The sequence below is a fragment of the Drosophila persimilis genome, unplaced genomic scaffold (genome assembly GCF_003286085.1).
Source record: "Drosophila persimilis strain 14011-0111.01,24,50 unplaced genomic scaffold, DperRS2 tig00000191-arrow-pilon, whole genome shotgun sequence".
NCBI lineage: Eukaryota > Metazoa > Arthropoda > Insecta > Diptera > Drosophilidae > Drosophila > Drosophila persimilis.
Genome location: NW_020825298.1, coordinates 5710280 through 5731171, shown reverse-complemented (window position 1 = coordinate 5731171; position 20892 = coordinate 5710280). Strand labels below are relative to the sequence as shown.

Here is a 20892-nt window from a genome sequence, read left to right as displayed (position 1 = left end):
ATGAGTATTTAAAACCCACATGTTCACACCCTGATGATTCTCTCAGGCGCGACCGAAACCGCGGCCGGACAGTGCATGAATTAGCTGAACAACAAAACAAAACACAAAAAAGCTACAAAAAGTGGGGGCTTTGTGTCTTGTGTGTTGCATTTTGTGCAATTTCTTGCTGCATCATCCTGTCCCAGAAGCACTGATCTTTCTGAATGAAATGTGATATGGGGCCAAATTGGCCAAGAAAAATCAGGTTAAACAGCTCTGTGGTAATTTGCGTTTGTATGTGCATGAACATGTCTCAGAATGGGTTGCGATCATGTAAGGTCCCGGTCCAGTCCAGAAAAGCGTAGAAAGCCAACAAAAGCAAGGCTGCTAATGTGCTTAGATTTATTTATTACACATTTTGTGGGGAGTGGGAAAGGTACTGGTAGTCTGCAGAAGAAATCCCAGAATCGTATCCAAAGGAAATCCATAGTAGCATCGTTAATTGTTTATGGAAATATTTGTTGCATTTTGTATTTTGATTTAGCAAAGACATTAGTATTTCCTCAAAAATAACAGTCAAAGTTTACAATAATTGTAAAAAAAAATAGTTATGAGAATACGGCCATCAACAGAAAAACAGATCATCATCCACATCATCGTCGGGGTAGCTACTTTAGATTAATTAAAAAAAGTGATCCTATGAAATGATCGGCATTGGAAAGTTTCCTCTAAATCGAAAATAAACAACAATGGAGTTGATTATTTGATTTTGTGGAGTCATCCTTTCAGTTGAGTTGAGCAGAGCAGAGCAGAGCAGTGCGATCGATTCGCATCCAAATCGGTTAGCTTTAAGACCAGTTAAAGCTCGATTTCAAAGCTGAATCACTATACAAGTACTGTTAGGGGAACACAATATACCTATCCCATGATTTAGCATCCGTTGATGGCGTACTCTGAAACATTTTTTTGAGTATTCTTTCGCTTTTTTGTGGTCTCTCGGGTCTTAAGCTTAGGTTGTGGTTTGAACTTTGTACAATGTTTTAGGATTAAATATTACGGATAAGTTAGGATTAAATGTTTACTTATGTCTAAGTGTTAGCCCGGTTTAGGTTCTGTGTGTGTGTTTCTGTGTGGGTGTGCTTAGAGCGGCTCCAGGGCAGCGGGTCCGTGCGGACTGCCCTCCAGTTTGCGCCAGACCACGTTGCACATCTCGCGCACCAGCGCCTTCTCGCCATCGTCCATCTGATCGAGGGCACTGCCAGCCAAATTGCCCAGTCGGTCGCGTTCCAGTTGCTCTCGCACCTCCAGCACTTGGAGGGCCCGCACCACCGCCTCCGGACGGCCAGCAATCGGTTCTGGCAGCTGTATGGCCGCTGCGGCTGCCGCTGCTGCAGCCACCGCCTGCTGTTGGCTGCTGCTGCTGCTGTTGATCTCCTGCTGATGGGGCGAGGGCGCTGATTTGGCTGGTGCTGTGGCTGGCTGTGGCGTTGGTGTGGCGGCCTGAGGCGTGGGCGTGGGCTGCTGCATATGGGCTGTTGGCGTGGTGCGTTCCTCCTCCAGCTGCTGGATGCGTCGTTCCAGCGAGCGCACATACTGAAGCGTCTGATCGTTCAGCGTGTGGGCATGACGTAGATCCTGCATATGAGTCACATTATAAGATGATTCTGGTGGTGGTGGCGGCTTCTTTATGTGGCTGCTCACCTGGGGGAGTTGGCGCTGCTCAGCATAGTTTCGCAAGGCTGTGATGGTCTCATCCGCTTGGGTGCTGGAGCTGGAGCCGTCGCCGTCGTCGCGCAGGGCATTCCTGGTGGCCGCACCACACCCGGCGCACAGCGCATTGGCAGCCACATGGGCACGCTCCTCGTCCAAGTACAGGCAGAGCTCCTTCAGCTCCAGATTGTCGGTGATTAGCTCTTGCTGTTTGTCATCCAACTGACGTAGTTTGTTCTGAAAGAATACACATTCCCATTAGGCATACGGATCAATTGATTTTCGATCTGCTTTCACTCACCTGATAGGCAGCCACCTCTTGGCGCATTACACTGGCCGTGTAACGACCAAAGCGTTGCCATTCCCTGGCCAACTTGCGTCCCTTCTGCCGATCGTCATCCAGGAAACAGCACAGATCCCTCAGCTCCTGGTTGTCATCCAGCAGCCGCTGATTCTGCTCCTTGAGGGTGCGAAGCTCATTCACCAGCGACTGCAGCTGGCGATTCTGTTCCACCGTCAGGCGTCCACCTCCATTGGCCGTGGGTATACCAGTGCCGCTGGACGTGACCGAGGCATTGGGCGATGGATGTTCCTGTTCCGGCTTGCGTACAAACTTCAGCATATCCTGTGCTCCTCCCTTTAAAACAGCCGGATGTTGCAGATAGCGTGTTTGCTGTGGATGCTGCTGCTGCTGCTGTTGCTTGAGCGAGTCTGGTATGTAGATGTTGGATAGCTGGGGTATATCCGGCGGATATTTAATGGGCAAATGTGGTTTCAGTATCCCCGTGCCTGGCTGTGGCGGTGGCTGGTATCTAGGTGGTATGGAGTGTGCGGGTGCTGGTGCCTTAAGGTTTGGACTGCGAAGGGAGTGCTGCTGCTGCTGCTGCTGCAATTGGTAGAAGCTGCGACGTTGATGCTGCTGCTGGTGCTGCTGCTGTTGATGTGTTGCAAGATTGGGCAATTCTTTAGTGGATTGCTGTTGTATGGGCAAGCGAGAAGTCAATGTCTGATGATGATGTTGCTGCTGCTGCTGCTGTTGCTGTTGCGTGGAGTGTGGCTGATGGATTGTGGCCACAGTCTGCAATTGATGTGATTGTTGTTGCTGCTGCTGCTGCTGCTTCTTTCCTGCTGTCGTTACGCTTTGTTGCTGCGTTGAGTGTGGCACTGTCTGCTGTTGCTGCTGTAATGTAGCTGCTGCTGTTGGTGGCAACAAAGAGCGTCTTGGTAGCTGCTGTTGCTGCTGCTGCTGCTGCTGTTGCTTGCTAATTGCCTGCGTCGCTGTTTTGCTTATAATTTTGTCAACGCTATTTGTTTTTATCAAATTATTGTTCAAAGTGGTTGTTCCGTTTGTTGTTGCTGCTGCTGCTGCTGCTACTGCTGCTGTTAATGTTGTTGTGGTTAATGTCTTCTGCTGGTTTTGTTGCTGCTGTTGATTGCCGGACATTTTTGAGTCGGTTCCTTGTTTGCCTTGTCTTATATTTTCGGTTTTTTTTTTTCTTTTTTGTTTCCTTTTAGTTGTCTTTAAGTGGTGTCTACGACCTCAGAGACCTGCAATACATAAAAAATGGGCAAGGCATTAGCAAAAAAAAATTTAAAAAAAATTGTGGATGGATGGAAAAAAAACTATAAATCAAGGCATTGTACAATGTAATTTATGCGACAGCCGAGGGCACGCCGTCATTGTAGCATAATTAAACTTCCATTAGACTGCCGCCAGACGCTGATAGAAAGTGAAATGAGCATTTGTCGCACCACTGAAGCCATGACATGCCACACGAGTCGGGCCGCCGCCCTCTCTATCTCTAAAACACTGAGAAAAAACTCGAGTATTTGATTCAGGTATTCGCCCGACTAGAATCTATCGATAAAGTATCCAGATATCCACTGAGTGGATCTCAGACTATGTTAAACAAAACTTCCTTTTGAAAAAGTTCACCAGTAATGCACATTACATGTACTTTGTTTTTGGACTCATTCGCATTCTCTTTTGCAATACATCAAAGAGCAGGACTGGCTGTTTGAGTAATATTTTCTTTAAAATTTAGTACATTTCAGCACATAAATTAGGTATTTTTGGACATACAGCTGATCTTCCAGGCTAATCCTTATCGAATCACGAAATTCCTACTATTTATATTTTCTAGTGTAATTGAATACGAAATTTTTCCCAGTGCATGTGTCTTGTGCTCAAGAAAATGCAACGAAGCGGCGCCAAAAACTCCATTTGACGTAGGGAATTGTAATGTAAACTGTATGGTATGGTCGTATTGTCTCCCAGGCTCTAGCACTCCCGGATGGGTGGGGATGGGGCTGGCGCTGAAGCGTCTAATCACCAGATGGCGTCTCTATGTGTTGACTTAAACGTAGGCTTCCGCAGTCTGGTTTGAAAACTGAAAGCCCACTAAGTACCGCTGCACCAGCAGTAAATCGCAGTGACTCGAATCGGTCTATCGTCGCATTTGTATCTAAAAAGTGAAATTCAGTTCATGGTTTGATGGATGGGACTCTCGGCGCAGGCGCAATTGAAATGTTACTCACATGTTAGTAATTTGGATGCCCACTCTTTCGCTTAATGAATAGAGTGGGCTTTATTAGAACCACAACCACAAACAATGGACTTTCTTTGACATCTGTTTTGGTTCAATAAATTTCTAACAATTAGGTAAAATTTGCTTGAAGTGGTTTTTCAGTGTTTAGTGATATGGAAAACTGAGAGCCGATATCATTTTTTAGGATAGATTTTTGAGGCGATCCCTGATCCTGTCTCCTAAGAAAGCATCCTGATTTTTCTGAAAATGCTCCTATAATTGGGATACTAATCATTCATTACACTCTAAGTAGAGCTTAAGTTTTACTCGTTACTCATTATTTGTTCCAGCTGTTATTCCTGCGAGTCCCTCTCTCACATTGTGGCTGAACAATTGCCTATGTTTTAACATAGAACTTGTCCTTGTAGCCAGAATGGAATTGCCAAGCCAGCCAGGATGGCTCTTAAGCTCTAGAAATTATGTGTAATCTACAAAAGAGAACATCTGGATCACATTTACCACAGAACAAAGAGAGAGAGTGGGATCCTCACCCTTTTTCTTGGGCTATTTAGGCTGTCAACTTGCCAGCTACATATCAGCCCAAGCCCTGGAACGCGAATGCGTGCTTCTCCCCTTACAAATGTCCATCGAGGGGTAAGAAAAATGACAACAGGTGTGAATTGTAAGTTGCCCGCGAATCGAATGATGAGAAACGCTGCACAAAGGTAACCACATCCCCATTGAGATGTTTCGGGTATGCAAAATTGCAGAAGAAAAACCTTTTGGCCAAACCAAAAAAAAAAGAGAAAAAAAAGAATTGGCAACATAACAAAAGAATGCGGTGAGGGCCTGGCCCCCGGTTCAGGCCTGGCCCTTCATTGTTGTTTGCCGGACAGGCGGACAAACAGACGGACAGAGAGTGGGATCTGTGGGCATATTCTGAAAAGAAAACTTACAAAACACGGCAACAGTTGTAAATCATCGAATTACCTCAAAATAATAGCAATCGCTCGCTGGCCGTTTGGGGGGGCCGCAGCCGCCTGCAAATTGCCCAAAAGCAAAACGAACCGAGCCCCACACAAAAGAAACTGCAAAAACAAGTACGGATTGGTGGGGGGAATGTCTTATGACTGAAGGATACCCCGCAATATATTCAAATATTTGTGACTTGTAATCTTTTAACGATCCAGTAGAAACTAATTCTAAAACACTTGAGCAACAATCTGTTTGGGTTTTTGGGCTGTAATGCCAGAGAGAACACGTGGGTAGCTTTTATCCTTATAGTCAGAGTTAAGATCTATTTTATGCGTACAACAAATATGATTCAAATGTCTAATGGTGGAAACTATACCTTTAATTCGAGGGATGGTTTTTTTGTTTGTAGGGACAAGGATCTTCCTACACATTACAGAACTGTGGATGTAAAAAGGCGCAGTATTGTAGAATACAACCTATTAGGTTATATTGCAGTCACTGGACATTCTTAGGGGTATATTTATTCCATCTCCGTATCGGATATGCCCTTCGAATTGCTCTACAAGTAATGGGTTTAAAAACAACAATGCAAGAAGGCGGCTGGCAGCAGCAAAAAAATCTACTCTTCTCCCAGAAGACATGAGAGATACAGAGAGAGAGAGAGAGAGAGAGAGAATGGAGGGCCAGATCCGTTGAGTCACAGCAACAACAAAGCCGAACAAAACAAAAAAAAAAACCCTGTCCCGTTGGCGTAGTTTTTGGCGACTTGCGAAATGAAGAAACCCTCCAAAAAAACAACAACAACAACAGCAACAAAACTTCGTGTGTCAGTTACGCTTAATGAGCACAAATATTGCTCTCATTGTTGTTGCTGTGCTGTGCTGTGCTTTGCTGTGCTGTTGGTGTAGATTTTTTGCCTTTGATTGCCATGCCGTGTGTCTGTCCCTGTCCCTGTCCCCCCCGCAAGCAAAGCTGTAACTGGGATCGAGAGTCGTCTCAGCAGCTCTCAGCTCGATTTCAATGAAGACGAGTCTCGGCTCGGGTCTCTCCCAGTCGGAAATGCCAATACTTAACCCTCAACTGGCCTCGCTCCACCACTCCACCACCCCTCCGATCATCCAGTCTCCTCCTGGGCCCCTGCCAGCCAATCTCCCTTTTTTTGTTTTTGGTATTGCCATGAGAAAACGAGGGGAAACAACAAATGAAAAGCTTCGCGGGCAGCGCATTAAAATGAAGGAGTGAAATTAGGGTTTAGGAACAGCATAAGACACTTACGATACCCTATAAGGAGGGAGAACCAGACCAGAGGTTTCACAGCTATTTATACATCTGGAAAATGTATCAAAGTTTTGGTAGCGTACATATGATAGGCGTCTGAAATACTGCGTCCCCATTTTATCTATCACTTAGGATTTAGTGGCTTCCTTTCTTTTTTACAGTCAGTTTTATATCTTGAGTCGCAATTTCATTATCTACCTATGTACCTTTATGAGAATGCTGTCAGACAAATGAAAGCAATTTGGAAAAGTACTTTGGAATAATCATAATACATTTAAAACCCAGATCCTTTTACTTGAGTGGTTTGTGCGATAATACCTCTTCAATGAGTTCTTTAAAAAACAGGCCTATACGACTGTGATATACGCATGTGGTTTCATTTATTGTATGACTTCAGACTGGGCCTACTCCATAATTAACGACTATAAAATGCCTAAAACTAAAGACTCATAATCCTCAGCTAATCCAAATTTATGGCACAACCAATATAAAGCCCTTTCGCAAGGGTATACCCATAAAAAGCCTTCAATTTGTAGCACATGTACCTACACATGCTCCAACTCCGATTTCGACTTAACCTTTTTCCCAAGCCTCCCCTTAAATCTTTGAGAGGTGGGCCAGAGACCAGAAATTCCCCTTTTCCTACTGGGAGCGAGGCCGGCAAATAGCAAATCATCACCTGGTTAAAGGGTAGAGGACTAGGGGGGATCGAAATACAATAAATAAATAAAAAATTTATTTCAATATGCGCGTGTAAGAGCGTGTATGGCCTTGGGCGATGAATGTCGGTATTGGACGCACTTACTGCTGAATTTTGTTCAAGTATACCCTTGCAGAGGGTATGAACGATAATGAACAGATGTTTCCAGAATCTGGCCAGAAACATAGAAAACTCCCAAAAAGATTGATCTATCTCTAAGGGTATTCAAAGCACTGTCCACCGAATAACGCCATTCTTTTCCTTTATATGATTTGTGTTACCTTTACTTGTTCCTACTTGTGCGTGAGGTTTTACCTCTTATGTCTATTAGGTCTTTAGCCCTCTTTGTTTTCGCTAATAAACTTTTGATCTTGCTAATGGTCTAGCATTGTTGATGCGAAGGAGAACCCGAGAGATCATAGGCGTTGGCATCGGCTTTGGTGCTTTGCCAATAACAAATTGCCATAATTAGTGGCATTTTAATATGAGGCTTCAGCTGAAAAACATCCCCACAAGAATGGGTTGTATGTAAATCTGAAGATATAACGAGCCGAGAGACAGATTCCCCCTCTGGGGCATAGGCGGCTTCTTCTTCTCTTCTTTGGGGCAGTGGGAGTGGGAAAGGTGTTGGAGTGCAAAATTATGAAAATTACTTTTCCCATGCACAGTGGGTGGTGCTTTGGGAATTCTATTTCAGATCTTAACTTGACAATGGACAATAAAACAAGAGTGGCATACTAAAAAGTATAATAAGTTTTTAATGGGTCTAGCCATGAATTTATTTGCTATAGATGGTAGATGGTAGTCGCCTGATAGGCTGCACCTCAAGGGGATATCATTTTTGAAGAAGGAGATTCCACTGAGAGCGGGGGAAACAATGTTACCAGAGACTGACTTTGAAAAGGTAGGAGTTCTTTTATGAATAATTTTGCAGATGATATTCGCAATTGAAGATCTAGTTTTCATTCTTTAGATGTATTCATATTCTGTTCCATTAAAATCCTCAACCTGAAGTATATAATAACCAATTTATTTCAAAATAAACCATAAATAACATTTTATTTGACATTACTTAAGGTTTTTTAATGATAATGTTTCCTGTTTTGATGATTTGATTGATGTGTACGGGTCGTAAGATTATTCTCAATGTGTCTGATCAGAGGACTGTGGAATGAGTTGACTATGAGAATATTTTCAATCTTCTGCTGGCTGTGTGTACTTTTCTCTTAAATATGTGCCATCTCTGTTAATTTTCTGGCCGTTATTCTTGCCTGGAGTGAGAGTGCGCATTGAATAGGCTCGCTCAGAGAGAATCATAGAAGCGAGTCGATGAAAGAACTGTCGTAAAAGTAGTTCTTGGGAAATGTTTGTCACCAAATTGGCATTTCAGGAGGAACCAAGGCTCTGCGTATCTCTGTGCCACAACCGAAAACCTGATAAATAATAATATAAACCCCACATATTCGTACATTAAGTTTCATCATTTCTTTTTTGAACAACAAACGCAGTCTAAATATAATGATTAAGCAACTATTTTTGAACTTTTGATTGATTTTCGCAAACCATACAAAAAAATGCCTTGATCACTTTTACATAATCTTTATTAATTTATTATTTTTTGCTGTCCGAGCATAATTATTTCTGCAAATTGCCATTTTTCTTTGTTGCTCTTGAATTTAATATTATTTTAGGAGTCGGCATATTTGCTTGGCTCTAGGAGTACCTGGTAAATGTACATATCTTTAAGGCAATGGCCCAACAGACCATGAAACAAGTGTTTAATTAAGGAAATGAGCGTGGATTGGGGTAAACAGACACGCATATGGAGGGAGCACTATAGACGGACACACATGTGCAAACAGTAATTTAATAAACCAAAAAAAAACACAAAAATTGGTTAATAAATACGAGGTATGGATGGATGGAATGGATGGTTGAAAAATGCTCAAAGTCATTCAAGGTTAAGAAATCTCTTTAGCAGGCACGCACGCACACGTCGGTGATCAGATCCCAGGCAATGACAGCTTTTTCGGAGGTGATGACAGACAGACAGAGGGCCCCCAGACTCCGATTCCGAATCCGAATACGAGCAGAGAGAGAGAGACCCGAACAGAGCGCGAATCGGGGGGCCAGAAATACCCGGTACACGTAGGAAAACCGCAAGTCATGTGGGTTAAGTACACTTACTTAACAACAATCCAACGACTGACCGCGCGCCCAGACAATGAAATGTGTATTGAAAAGGCAAAAGCTTCGGCGACGACTGGCGACGACGATAACTGGCCGACCAGATGGAGATTGAAGTGGCATAGAGGACTGACCAGGGCTGCGCGACTGGTACCCGAACCGAAATGATCAAATGGCACATGCGGATCGCAGTCAAATGAAGCTTAACTTTCATAGTGGATAAGCCATGGATGGGAGCCCCAAAAAGAGAGTGCTCCCATCGCTTCGACATTATACATTGCTGCAAAAGAGAATACCCGAGAATAGTACAAAAACAACATGCATGTCGTGTGCATGACTCGGCTATTTGATCGAGTTTCGCTGATGACTGCTCCCCACCGCTGCTGTATATTGGAGCCATGCCGCGAGAGCTTTTTTCCGATGGAACTAGTTCTCGCATTCAACCGAAAATTTCATTTAATTATAGCGAAGCCCCCCACTAGTGCCTCCTTCCGTCCCTAGCCACCAAGCCACCCACTACTCAACTGCAGACATCCACAGAGACGCTCGAATGAGACAAGAAAACCCCCACAGCAACACACACCCACACAGAAAAAAAGAAAGCAATAAATAAATGAGAATGAGAATGAGAATGAGAGGAAAACGGAAAAGCCAAATCAGAAACCAGACTTCTCTGCCGCCAATCACCCGATCCAAAGCTCCGGGGTCCACGGTCCATTGCATTTGCATTGCACGCACCAAAAAACGCGTGGTATAAGGTATCCCATATACAATCCGTGCTTTAGCCGTCCCCACCATCACCATATATCGTTTTTCAAATGCTCTGCTCTGCTCCACAAAAACAAACCAAGGAAAACGAAATAAATATCAAACGCCTTCATTGGTTGTATCGAATGACAAACGACAAACGTCGACTGTCCGTCCACCAGTCGACGCTAAGTCAGACAGATGACTCTTCGACTGTGGCGAAAGAGAGGCGCAAAATTTTCATGAATGAACCCACCTGAACCGAAAGACGGAGACAAAAGGATGCACACAGCCATTGAGCGCGGGACAAAAGCCGAGAGAAAAAAAGCAGATCACGACTATGGGATACCCACTAAAACGATTTGCTTGTAAAGAGAGTACTTTCCACAAATGCAAGAAGTACGGGAAATGCAACACATTGTGATTGTTGGATCTGTCATGCCTTTAAGATTAAGCACTTGGTCGGAAGGGCTTCCTGTTACAAATACAATCCATCCCGCGATTACAGGGTATTTTCAAACACCTCCAAGCAAAAACTCACACGATTCCACGCTGTATTCTTCGGGAAGTTCCATTTATCAGCGCCCGCTCATCTTTGAGGCAGATTTGTAACCATCAAAAGACGATTAAATTGCACGTGACACTCCGTTGACTCTACGAGTAGATTTATCAATCCACGCCAGAGTTCTCGGAAATGCTGAGGGAGAACTTTAGCCACGGTTGTGTAAATTGATATGCTTGAAATGCATACTCCACGATTCTGATTCTTAAACGAAATCAAATATTATTCTACTATAAATTTCAAAGACCAGACACAGACAGACATCTAGGGGCCACCCACAAGTTTTGTATGGTGCCTTTTTTATGGTAAACCATAAACGTGGCAAGCCGTCATTAAAGGCCATGTGTAGCACAGTAGGCAACACACAAAAACTTAATAACAATGCAAAAAAATACAAAAAAATAAACCAAGGCAGAGCAGAAACCGAAAAAAAAACAAAAGCCTGAAGCTAGAAGCTTGAAGAACTGGAAAAATTATAAACGAACGAAGGTTAAACGATAAGTCAAGCTCTTGCGGTGAGAATGTGCCAGGGGAGGGCGGGGATTACTGGGATTACTGATTACAAATGCAGCGACTTTTCCCTAATGAAAACCCCTTAAGTGGAGCACAAGCTGTGGGAAAACTACGCCAAGCCGGGCTTTGCCACAATGGATTAAAGAGTAGGGTTTTGTGGGGGAGAGATTTTAGAAGAAAGTTTACGATTTTAAAGATGGGTTATATGTGGGATTAAGTGCACATACATAAATATTACCAGATATGAAAGTAAAGCTTTAAAATGTAGATACACTGGCCTGGCTGTATTATACGGCGATATATATAATATATGCAGGGCTATATATCGAGGGTGCATCTCAGTTAATAAGTCGTACATCTCATGTTTCATTAGACGAGTAAATGATCTAAAGAGCAAACTATACAACGAGTACAAGTATATCAAAGATATGATGTATATCATGGTACGAGTATAAGAGGTAACGATTATAAAGAAACGATATCCAGGGAAAGCATATTGTGTCTATTATATAAAATTCGTCGTTGTAGAAAACTTTCTTAATGATATATCAGTATATAAAATACACCATTCTATATTTCTCGATGCTGTGTATTAAAATCTTCCTCAATTTCTCCATTAACCAGATCTCTAGCAAACTTCAAACGAATGATAACTACCCGGAGGGGGGTCTATTGGATTATAAACTGCTTAATTATGTGCTGAACCTGAACCTGTGCCGAGGCACAAGACAAAACTCAACAAAATTAATATGTAGATTAAATTATTGCTATATCCAATCCATAACAGCTTCTACATCTAAGTGGGTTCCCTTATCCAAACCGGAATAACTTTTTGTGACACTCCCCGCAGACTACACCCGGACTAATCGAAAACCAAACGAAAACCCTACCTTCGCCAATCCCTCAATCCGTTCGAATACAATTTCCATTTCTCAACTTTATGGTTTTATGGTTTATGGGTATCATTTGCGTCAAGTCTGCAGCGCATATTTGATTTTTACGACGACAGTTCCACTCCGGCGACGGAGACGGGAGAGGACCGCCCGTCGATAGACATAAACTTATCCATTTCATGCCGCAAAAACTCTCAACTTTTGTGCAAATTATTTATGCATGTAAATTAACAGAAACCCACGAAAAATAAACCCAAAACTAACGATTGAAACACAGCAAATGGGTTTTGGTTTGGTTATTTGTAACTTTCGAATTTATTGCCGAATGAGAATCTCTTGGGCAAAGAACCGAACCCACCATTAACACGCCCTCAAAAAGGGGCACAAAACAGTTACAACATCCAAAGAACAAGTAACAAATTGTTGAAATATGCAAATTTCCTAGACCCACAGCTACGGCTAGAGTACAGACGTTTGTACATTTATCTTGAGGCCAACATCAAATGAGTGGAACAACTTGTTAGCAAAACTCTTGCCAAAAGCAGCAAAAAAAAAAAAGCAAAGCATCGCCAAAGAAGAAACCTCTAAAGAGACTCCACAGCCCCGACTCCAACTCCAACTCCATCTCCATTTCTATCCATCGCTGTTTGGCCCCGTAACCCAGTAAAGTTCATATGTACAAATATTTAATTATCATGTGGCTTGGGGCGTTCTCAAAACATTCTTCATCAAAAAATATCCAAAAGAAAATAAACATTTCTCATCGTTCATCGTTCGGTGTAAAATTGTTGTTTCATTGTGGCCCCACACCTAAAACCTCTATCCAGTATAGTGGTTCCTAACTCCACAAACATCCAAGCATAATGAAGTAGAATAAATTCATTTATGCTAATGTTTGGTTTCTACCTTTTGTCTGGCCACAGATTTCGTTTCATTAATTTTTGGGCTGCTGCTGCTGCTGAAATTCTTTTCTATAGCTCGACAGCTACTTTCGATTTTTTGTTGTGGTCCATTCTTTGTATAACTTTATTAGAGAGCCCCTTCACACTCCTTAAACGTGGACTTTGTACGTGTGTGGGCGGCAGCTGCTTTCGGAGAATGCGGGAGAACGGAGAGCGCGTGCTGTACATGGTGTGATCTTGTGGGGATTATATATTTACACATCTGTGGGTGGTTTTTGTCTCTTATGAGCTAAAATTTGTAGTGATTCAAATTTTGAAATTTTTAAAGCTTGAAACAGATTTATGTGTATGGTATTTGTTTACTCGTTTGAAAATTAATTGGAATTTGGGTTAATAACTTCCGATCTGTGACTTTAAACTTCGTATTTTCCTAGATTTATGTTTCATTAATGTATTGTACGGGTAAATACACTCAAAATACATATATCGGAATGAGAATTTCTATCGATCAGAGGTATGTATATCCGCATTTCACTATAGAAATCGAAATCCTTTAAAATCGAGATACAATCTATAGCATAAAATTCTATCTCTTCTTATAGTATTTATAAGTATATAAACTCTATATAAAAAATCAAAGAGCAGACTTTACTCTATATTCGCATCATATTTTTCTTGAGAACCCATAAAAAAAGGGTCTAAAATTACTTGAAATGATCCCAAATTAACCCAAATAGTTTTTCCATCCAGTAAAAACCAAACAAATTACAGTCCAAATTGATTTATGCTTATCATTCCATATCTGGGCCCATAAATCCATAAAACTAGATCGAAATATCAATCTTGTACCCTATACGGGGGAGATTATGGAACCCAAATCACATAATTTATAGTGTCCTCAACTTTCTTCAAAGCCTACCCCTCACGTACACACTACGCCGTACGTGAACGAGAAGCGAACGAAACTCCAAAAGAAAAGAGACACTAAAAACGACCGAAAACAAAGCATTATGTAAGCATTAGCACGCTTTAACCTCTCCCACTCCCACACATGTACGCGCGGAGAGTGGTAGAGGGGGGGAGAACAAACCGTGAACGAACCATAAAGACCTCCAATAGAGGCAGAGAGAGAGAGAGAGAGACAGGAAGAGATGGCGGCGCGCATGCGCAATAAATGCCCTAACCCCTCCCTTCTTCTTTCTTCAACCGAACCGAACCCCACTCCCATATCCAATTAAATTTCTATTAATTTTTTACCAATAATAATACCCGAGCAATGCCATAAAAAGCGGAAACCATTAAAATGACTTTGAGAATCTCTATTGCCCAGAAGGAAGAAGCAAATGGAAGAAAATTCTATTTCCTTTCTTGGGCACAAAAGCGGCTTACTGGGCGGGGAGGAGGCGACTGTTCGCGGTATTTCTTTTGTGTGAGCGCGCTACAAACTTCCGGATTGAACGATTTATTGAAAGACACGATCAAAAGGAGGAGCGGATGGGGCGATGGCGGAAAGTAGAAGGGAAGTGTTATGCATATACCAAAGCGAGAGAGAGAGAGAGAGAGTGAAAAAGAGATGGAGAGATGGCGAGACGTGTAGAAATTGCGTTGCAGTTTCCTTACATACAAAGTGTATGAACTAATTAAAAGACAGTTTGGATAGCAGTAAAGGTAACAGAGGTAACAGAAGTGGGTTTTTGGGGTGGGGTGGTAACCCAATACATACATATATTGTATTTTTTTTTTGATCACTCAGGCATGTCGTTGCTTGTCTCTCCGAAACAGATGGGAGATGGCGATTGAGAGGCAGGAGTAGGAGGGTGTAGCCGTCTTTCGGTGGATGCTGTGCTGCTGCTCTTGTTTATAAATCAAGTCACATTAAGTGTAATAATAAACGCAGTTCGAAGGGAACGCTCGGAGCCGGTTCTCTCAGCTTCCAATACCCTTTCAGCAAAGAAAAAGGTTACTTCATTCTTTAAGCCAAGGCGTGGGCAGGCTTTTTGAACTGCAAAAACCCTTATCTGCACGAATCGAGTCGAACACACGACATGTATGTTGTTTCCTTTATTCTCGATACCCAGTCTCTTCCTTGGAAATCTACTTGCATGCTCTGTCAGGGATTCCCTCTTGTGCATCTAGGGGCGATGGGAGTGCGTAGAAGGGCATTTAAGCTTCGGCTAAAAGCGTTCTAGCCTTGAGTAAGTCATAAAGAGTATACGGTACGAAGAAAAAAAGGGAAAGAATTAATAAAAATCTGTCAAAATGATGGCACTAAGCGCGTTCTCTGCTTGGCTAATTATGGAGAGCATGTTAAAAGAGAGAGGCGAAAAGAGAGTTGGTGAAATGTCAAAACTTACGCTTCATTGCTCTCTCCCTCTCTCTCTCTCTCTGTCTGTCTGTCACTCGCTCGCTTTGCTAACGATAACGACAACAAAATGCTGATGGCACAAATTATAGTCAAGAAAGAGGAAAAAACGAACCAGAAGACGAGGCTCTAAAGCTGAAGACCGGCGGCAGGCTGTAGAAAGCTAGCCGGAGAGACAGTGCCCCAAGTCGGTTGAGGCCGACTGCCACCAACAGCCTGCCACTGCCACTGCCGCTACCACCGCCTGCCGCCTGCCGCCTGCCGCCTTGTCTCGAGCCCCACAATTTCCGCCATTTATGACAGTCACAAATCGAGTTATACTCACACACATACATATACCCACCGCCGCGCCTCGCCTTGCCTTGCCACGTTTTTAGGCCCCCCAGCCTCTCCCCAAGACCGCTCGCGCGTACTTTCTAATTTCTAAGCGTACTTTTTCTCTCTTGTTGGTCCCTGGCCTGGCTGCCGTTTTTGATGGCTTTATACCCTAACCAAGCAAAAGACAGTCAAAGCATTGGAGTGATGGTGATGCCATCAGAAGTCTTCAATGAGTGTTCATCAGAAAATCCAATCACCTAAAAATTGAACATTAGAGAGTTATGATATTGCAAAAGAGAATGCCTGGCAGAAACAACATACATGTCGTGTACATGACGCAGAGCAATATTGAATTGAATCCTTGACTTTGTTAGAGTATCTTCGAGTCGGTTTCATACACTATTCTCCATCTCTATTCCTTTATGACGATTGTTTTTCTTTTTGTCATTACTTTTGTATTGTAGAAACAAGTTTTCAGTGTTTTGTTTCTTCTGCGCATGGCCAAAAGTGTTAATGTTCATTTGCGCATGCGATATTCCAAATTGCATGCAATAGAAATTTGTTGTCGAGGTCACACCGCTTTTCCAGCCAAGCATCAAAACCGTCACAACAAACAGTCCGTCCCCTCCCTTCGACCGCACAACAACCACAACATTCACAATGGAAGAACGGCAGCGAAATCTTTGGATGGAGGAGGTTCTTTTTTGGTAGCTAAGCTAAGTGATGGGAGGTCAAATCAGTTACAGTTACGTGAGACTCTTTGGGCCGCAAGGAGAACGGTTGGCAGCCCGTTATGGGAGGAGGCAGCAGACCAAATGGAAGGTTGGCTAGGCTTTTTGGCTAATGAACTTGATGTGGAGCACAGCACAGCACAGCATAGCACACTGCGCTCTGCTCTTTTGATAAACTTGTTCCAGGCTGAAAGTTGAACGAAAAATGCTTCAGCTTAATTCATATACTTATGATCTAATGGAAGATGCAATCGTTTTGATCTTTGATTTGAGCATGATCTGTCGAACTTGTACCATCGAATCAAGGGGATTGTCTAATAGAAGATGGAATCACTTGATCTCAATTTGATTCTTAAGAACTCTGTTATATTAAGGATATCCATGAGTTACAGTCAGTAGTCAGACTGCTACTGAAAGTTTCTATAACCTTGGATTGAAAAAAAGACAAATTTCAGCTTTGCATTTATGATCTTGATCTTAACATTCTTCTAATCATAGAATGCCGAACTATCGTAGTTAATTTGATTGTAACGATAACTGGATGAGCTAGATCGGTGCAGCTAGTCCCGTTTCGATTACACCCATCCAAGAAATACTCGTTCCATCTCAATATACAGTTATTCCAAATCAATTTTCCAGACTGGAATACTTGAAATATTTTTTGATTTCAGTAATTTAGTGCAGCTCCCATTTGGAGTCGACTCCCGCTGCTTTTTTCCCCTCTCCTCTGTCGCATCTCCCTGCCACACTAACTCTCCTCTACCTCCTGCCTCTTCCGCCTGCCTCCTCTTCTACTGCTCCATGCCCATGGCCGTTTGTCATTTCCAGAGGCGCGCCAATTGGCAGAGAGTGGCCTGCGAAGCATTTCTGCGCTCTCTGTGTGAGAAAATGTGGCCAAACGGTTAATAACAGGCGGCTGATCGGGAGGGGGAGTCAGAGTCAGTCAGTGGGGTGTGTGGTGTGGTGTGCTGTGGTGTGGTGGGGGCCAAGGTGCGGCAACCGCAACAAACGGCAGCAACGGGCCTAAAGGAAAAAGCGTGCGCAACTATGTAAGTATGTGACTATGTGACTATGTGAGCCGCTCCGACAGGAAACTTAAACTAGTTCTAGCAGCCAGCAGCTAGTGGTAGTAGCTCTTTGTGGCTTCTAGCCATCCGAAGCCATAAACTGGGACACTTGTTGCAGCAACGTGGACACTACACTCCAGAGATTGGCTGGCTGGCTGGCAATCAGACCTGGAGGCCAGAAATGACAAACAGAGACAACAGCTCGAACCAGCAACGGAATCTTCCCACGCAGCTGTGACGCCCTCCAACTGGGAGCGGCAGCGGGCGGCCCCAAAAAAGAGAAGCCAACCTAAATCGTCTTAATGGACCATGAAGAGCCCCAAGGAGCTGGGGCCGAACAGGGCCGAGACCTTATACTGCAGCAGCAACAGCAAACAGCAGGCGCGTAAAGCCAAAACGCCGCCCCATTAAAGCACAGAATGCTAGAATGTTGGATGCACTTGCAGACTAGTATCAGAATTGTATAGACTATACGATTTTTTGAGTTGGAATTTAAGAAATGAACGCCCCCATAGGAATATTATATATAAAAGGATTCTAAGACACAATTCATTAGGTTCGATTTTGGTTCGTCGGAACTAGAGACGTTAGGTAATTGAACAGCTTACATAATACAATAGTTCTCTAACTCAATTATGTTGAAGGTAATATAAAATAATATTAACAACATTATTTCCCCTACTCGTTCCTATCGCAAATTCGGTATATTCGGTTTTATAACCTTACGGACGAAGACATCATTTCATAATTGGAGATGGTTTATGATTTATTTACCCAGATACTTTTCTGATATATTTTGGGCAGTAACATTAGAATACCCTCTGCAAAGGGTATACTGGTATGCGAAAGAGAGAGCCAGAGAGAGCGAAAGAGAGGCCCCCAGACCGAGCCAAAAGCCGTCGGCGATGTTTGCGTGGATAAGCCCAAAAGAAAGTTTTCTTCTTTCATTGACAAAAACTTTTTTACTTTGTTGTCTTTTATTTTCCGCCGCGTGCAACGAACTTGGTCCGAGAAGTGGCCCCTGTTAACCCATTGATGCCCTGCGTAGGCAAATTTGTACATACATACATATGTATATTTTTTACATTTTTTATTTAGACACGGAAACTCCAGGGTAACTAACTAACCCCAGCCAGTGGGAAATTTGTATAATTTGATTTAAAAAACTTTGTTTTACCCTATTATAAAGTCCAGAATTTTCCTGATCTTTACAGCTGCTTATGTATCCATTCCATGTGTGTAAATGGGATAAAAAGGCAGAGAATCTATTAATCCATTTGGGCTCAAATGTAGAGAGGTAGAACCTTAAAAATGTTCTTTATTCCCAATTCTTCTGATAAGTACTCCTCTTTATTTCGCTTTAATTTCCCCAATCTACGTTAATGGGTTAAGGCTGCTGCGGCTGCCTCTAACTGTGCCCCTGTCCCTGCCCCATGGGTGCTGCTGGTTGTTTGCTGCGCTGACGCTTTGGCATTAGTTACAGTTTTCCGATACACGAAATTGACTTTACATATTTCAGGCAGCGGTGCGGAGAGGGCCAGCGCCGATGTAACAGGTTGTTGCTGCCCCCCGCATGCCAGCGCAGCCTCCAGCATGCAGCCTCTTTCACTCACACACACACATATATGTATTGATTTGCTGCACATTTCGAAATGCTGCCAAGGTGTATTATTTGAACAGGTAAGGAATTTCTTCCCTCCCGAGTTGTCTTATTTCTTAATTAGCATTTCTCTTGAACTAAGTACGTCGATCAAATTAAACTGTAACTGATAAAAATTTTGCTGTTGTTGTGATGGCACTTTCCTGGGAATGCCTCACCTCTTTATTAGCACACCTTGCAATGCTGCGCCTGCGCCTCGGTCGCTGCTTTTACCTGTTGCTGTTGCTGCATCGTCGGCAGAGGCTGCTGGTTTTGTTTGATCTTGTGTCTTATTGTTGCACGTTGTCGTGTATCTTTCTGCTTGTTATTTGTTGGTTTTTCTCCCCATGCTTCTCCCTGATCCTCTCTCTCCCCTTCCCCTTCTTCCTCCTCCTACAATCAGCCCATTCCCGTTCCCCGTCTCTCTCTATCGCAGTCTCTGTTTCTCTTGTTAAATTTATTGGCGCATATAAATGCCTCAAAATTGATGTTATTGTCGTTCATTCTCCACTCCAATCCACTCTACCGATCCTGATACCACTCTTCAGATCTCTCTTCCTCTCTCTCTCTCCACATCTTCTTTAACCTCCCCCGTCCCTTTGTTTTTGTCCTGCTTGTTTTTTTTTGGGAAATTGATTTTTCTTTACTTGCATTTTTCTTTATTGTCAGTGTCCAAAGATAAGTGGAGAAAAGGAAGGGAAAATGGGTTTGGAAAAGAAAAAAAATACAAGACAAAAGAAGAAATAAATATAATGGAAAGTGTGGGCGTTGCGCTGACAAAGTGGGCGTCACTGTGCATCGCCAGAGAATAGAGCAATTTTCGGGATCAGCCAGGGAGAGGGCATGGGCGGAATGGGTTAATTTCGAGTGGGCAGGGTCTCTGGGGGCTACGTGGGCTTCATCCCGTGGGATGGTTGGAAAATGGAAGCATAACTAAAGAGTATAACTAACCTTATGCAAACGGCCATCGATATCGATGTGGTACTCCAATGTTGGCTTCCCGTTTCACTCTCTCCGCCTCTCGCTCCCTCTCTTTTAGCTTCTGCGCGCAAACAAAAACAAATCACAAATATTTGCGCATGCGCCGCCGACTGCCGCATTCCAGGGATACACACACACGTACACACGGACACAGTGAGAGACGCGAGGGTTTTTGCGGCTAATTGTTTAAACAACACAAAACACACAAATTATTTTTCACACTAGTTTTATTTGTTTGTTTTATGGCTGCAGACACACACGAGCACACACTAACACGCTCGCACACGCATTCAATTTTCGCGCACTCTTTGCATTTTTTCTTGTATGTATCTTTTATTGGCTTGAATTTTCCTGCCTTCCCGAATGCCCTTTTCAAGCCAAAAAGACGCGTTCGCGTTGTTGCCTGTTGCGTTTTGCCGTTTATTTTATTTGCAAACTATCGAAGCGCGTTTTTGGAAGCGGTATTCCTAGCCTTAGGCGGCCGTTCCTGCCGGTGTCCGTGTCATTTGATGCGAGAATGCCACCCACTTTGATGATCCATACGAATTAAAACAATAACAAACTGCGCAAAAAACAAGAAGCGCAGGCGTAAAACCATACGCGCCGAATCAAATTGATAACTCTTTTTAGGTGCAAATAGCCACACGAATGTTTGGGTTCCTTTTCTGAATTTAGGAAAAATTCGACACTGTGTTTGCTTGGCCGCGTCCGAACAATTTCTGAGATACTTGGGGCGGCAAGGAAGGCCTTTCAAATGCGCAAAACCGGTCAACAACAATTTCAACTAAAGTATTTTCCATACATGGTTACTACACGCTAA

General features: G+C 43.1%; 1 protein-coding gene across 1 annotated transcript; it reads right to left on the bottom strand.

The window, feature by feature from the left end:
* Positions 1-505: 505 nt before the first annotated feature.
* Positions 506-20786, bottom strand: LOC6589688 (putative mediator of RNA polymerase II transcription subunit 26). The gene is made up of 4 exons (XM_002015165.2): positions 20043-20786; positions 1991-3237; positions 1681-1926; positions 506-1614 (listed from the first exon to the last, which is right to left on the bottom strand). The coding sequence occupies exons 2-4, from the start codon at positions 3131-3133 to the stop codon at positions 1120-1122; spliced, it is 1884 nt and encodes a 627-aa protein (XP_002015201.1). The 5' UTR covers positions 3134-3237; positions 20043-20786; the 3' UTR covers positions 506-1119.
* Positions 20787-20892: the final 106 nt, after the last annotated feature.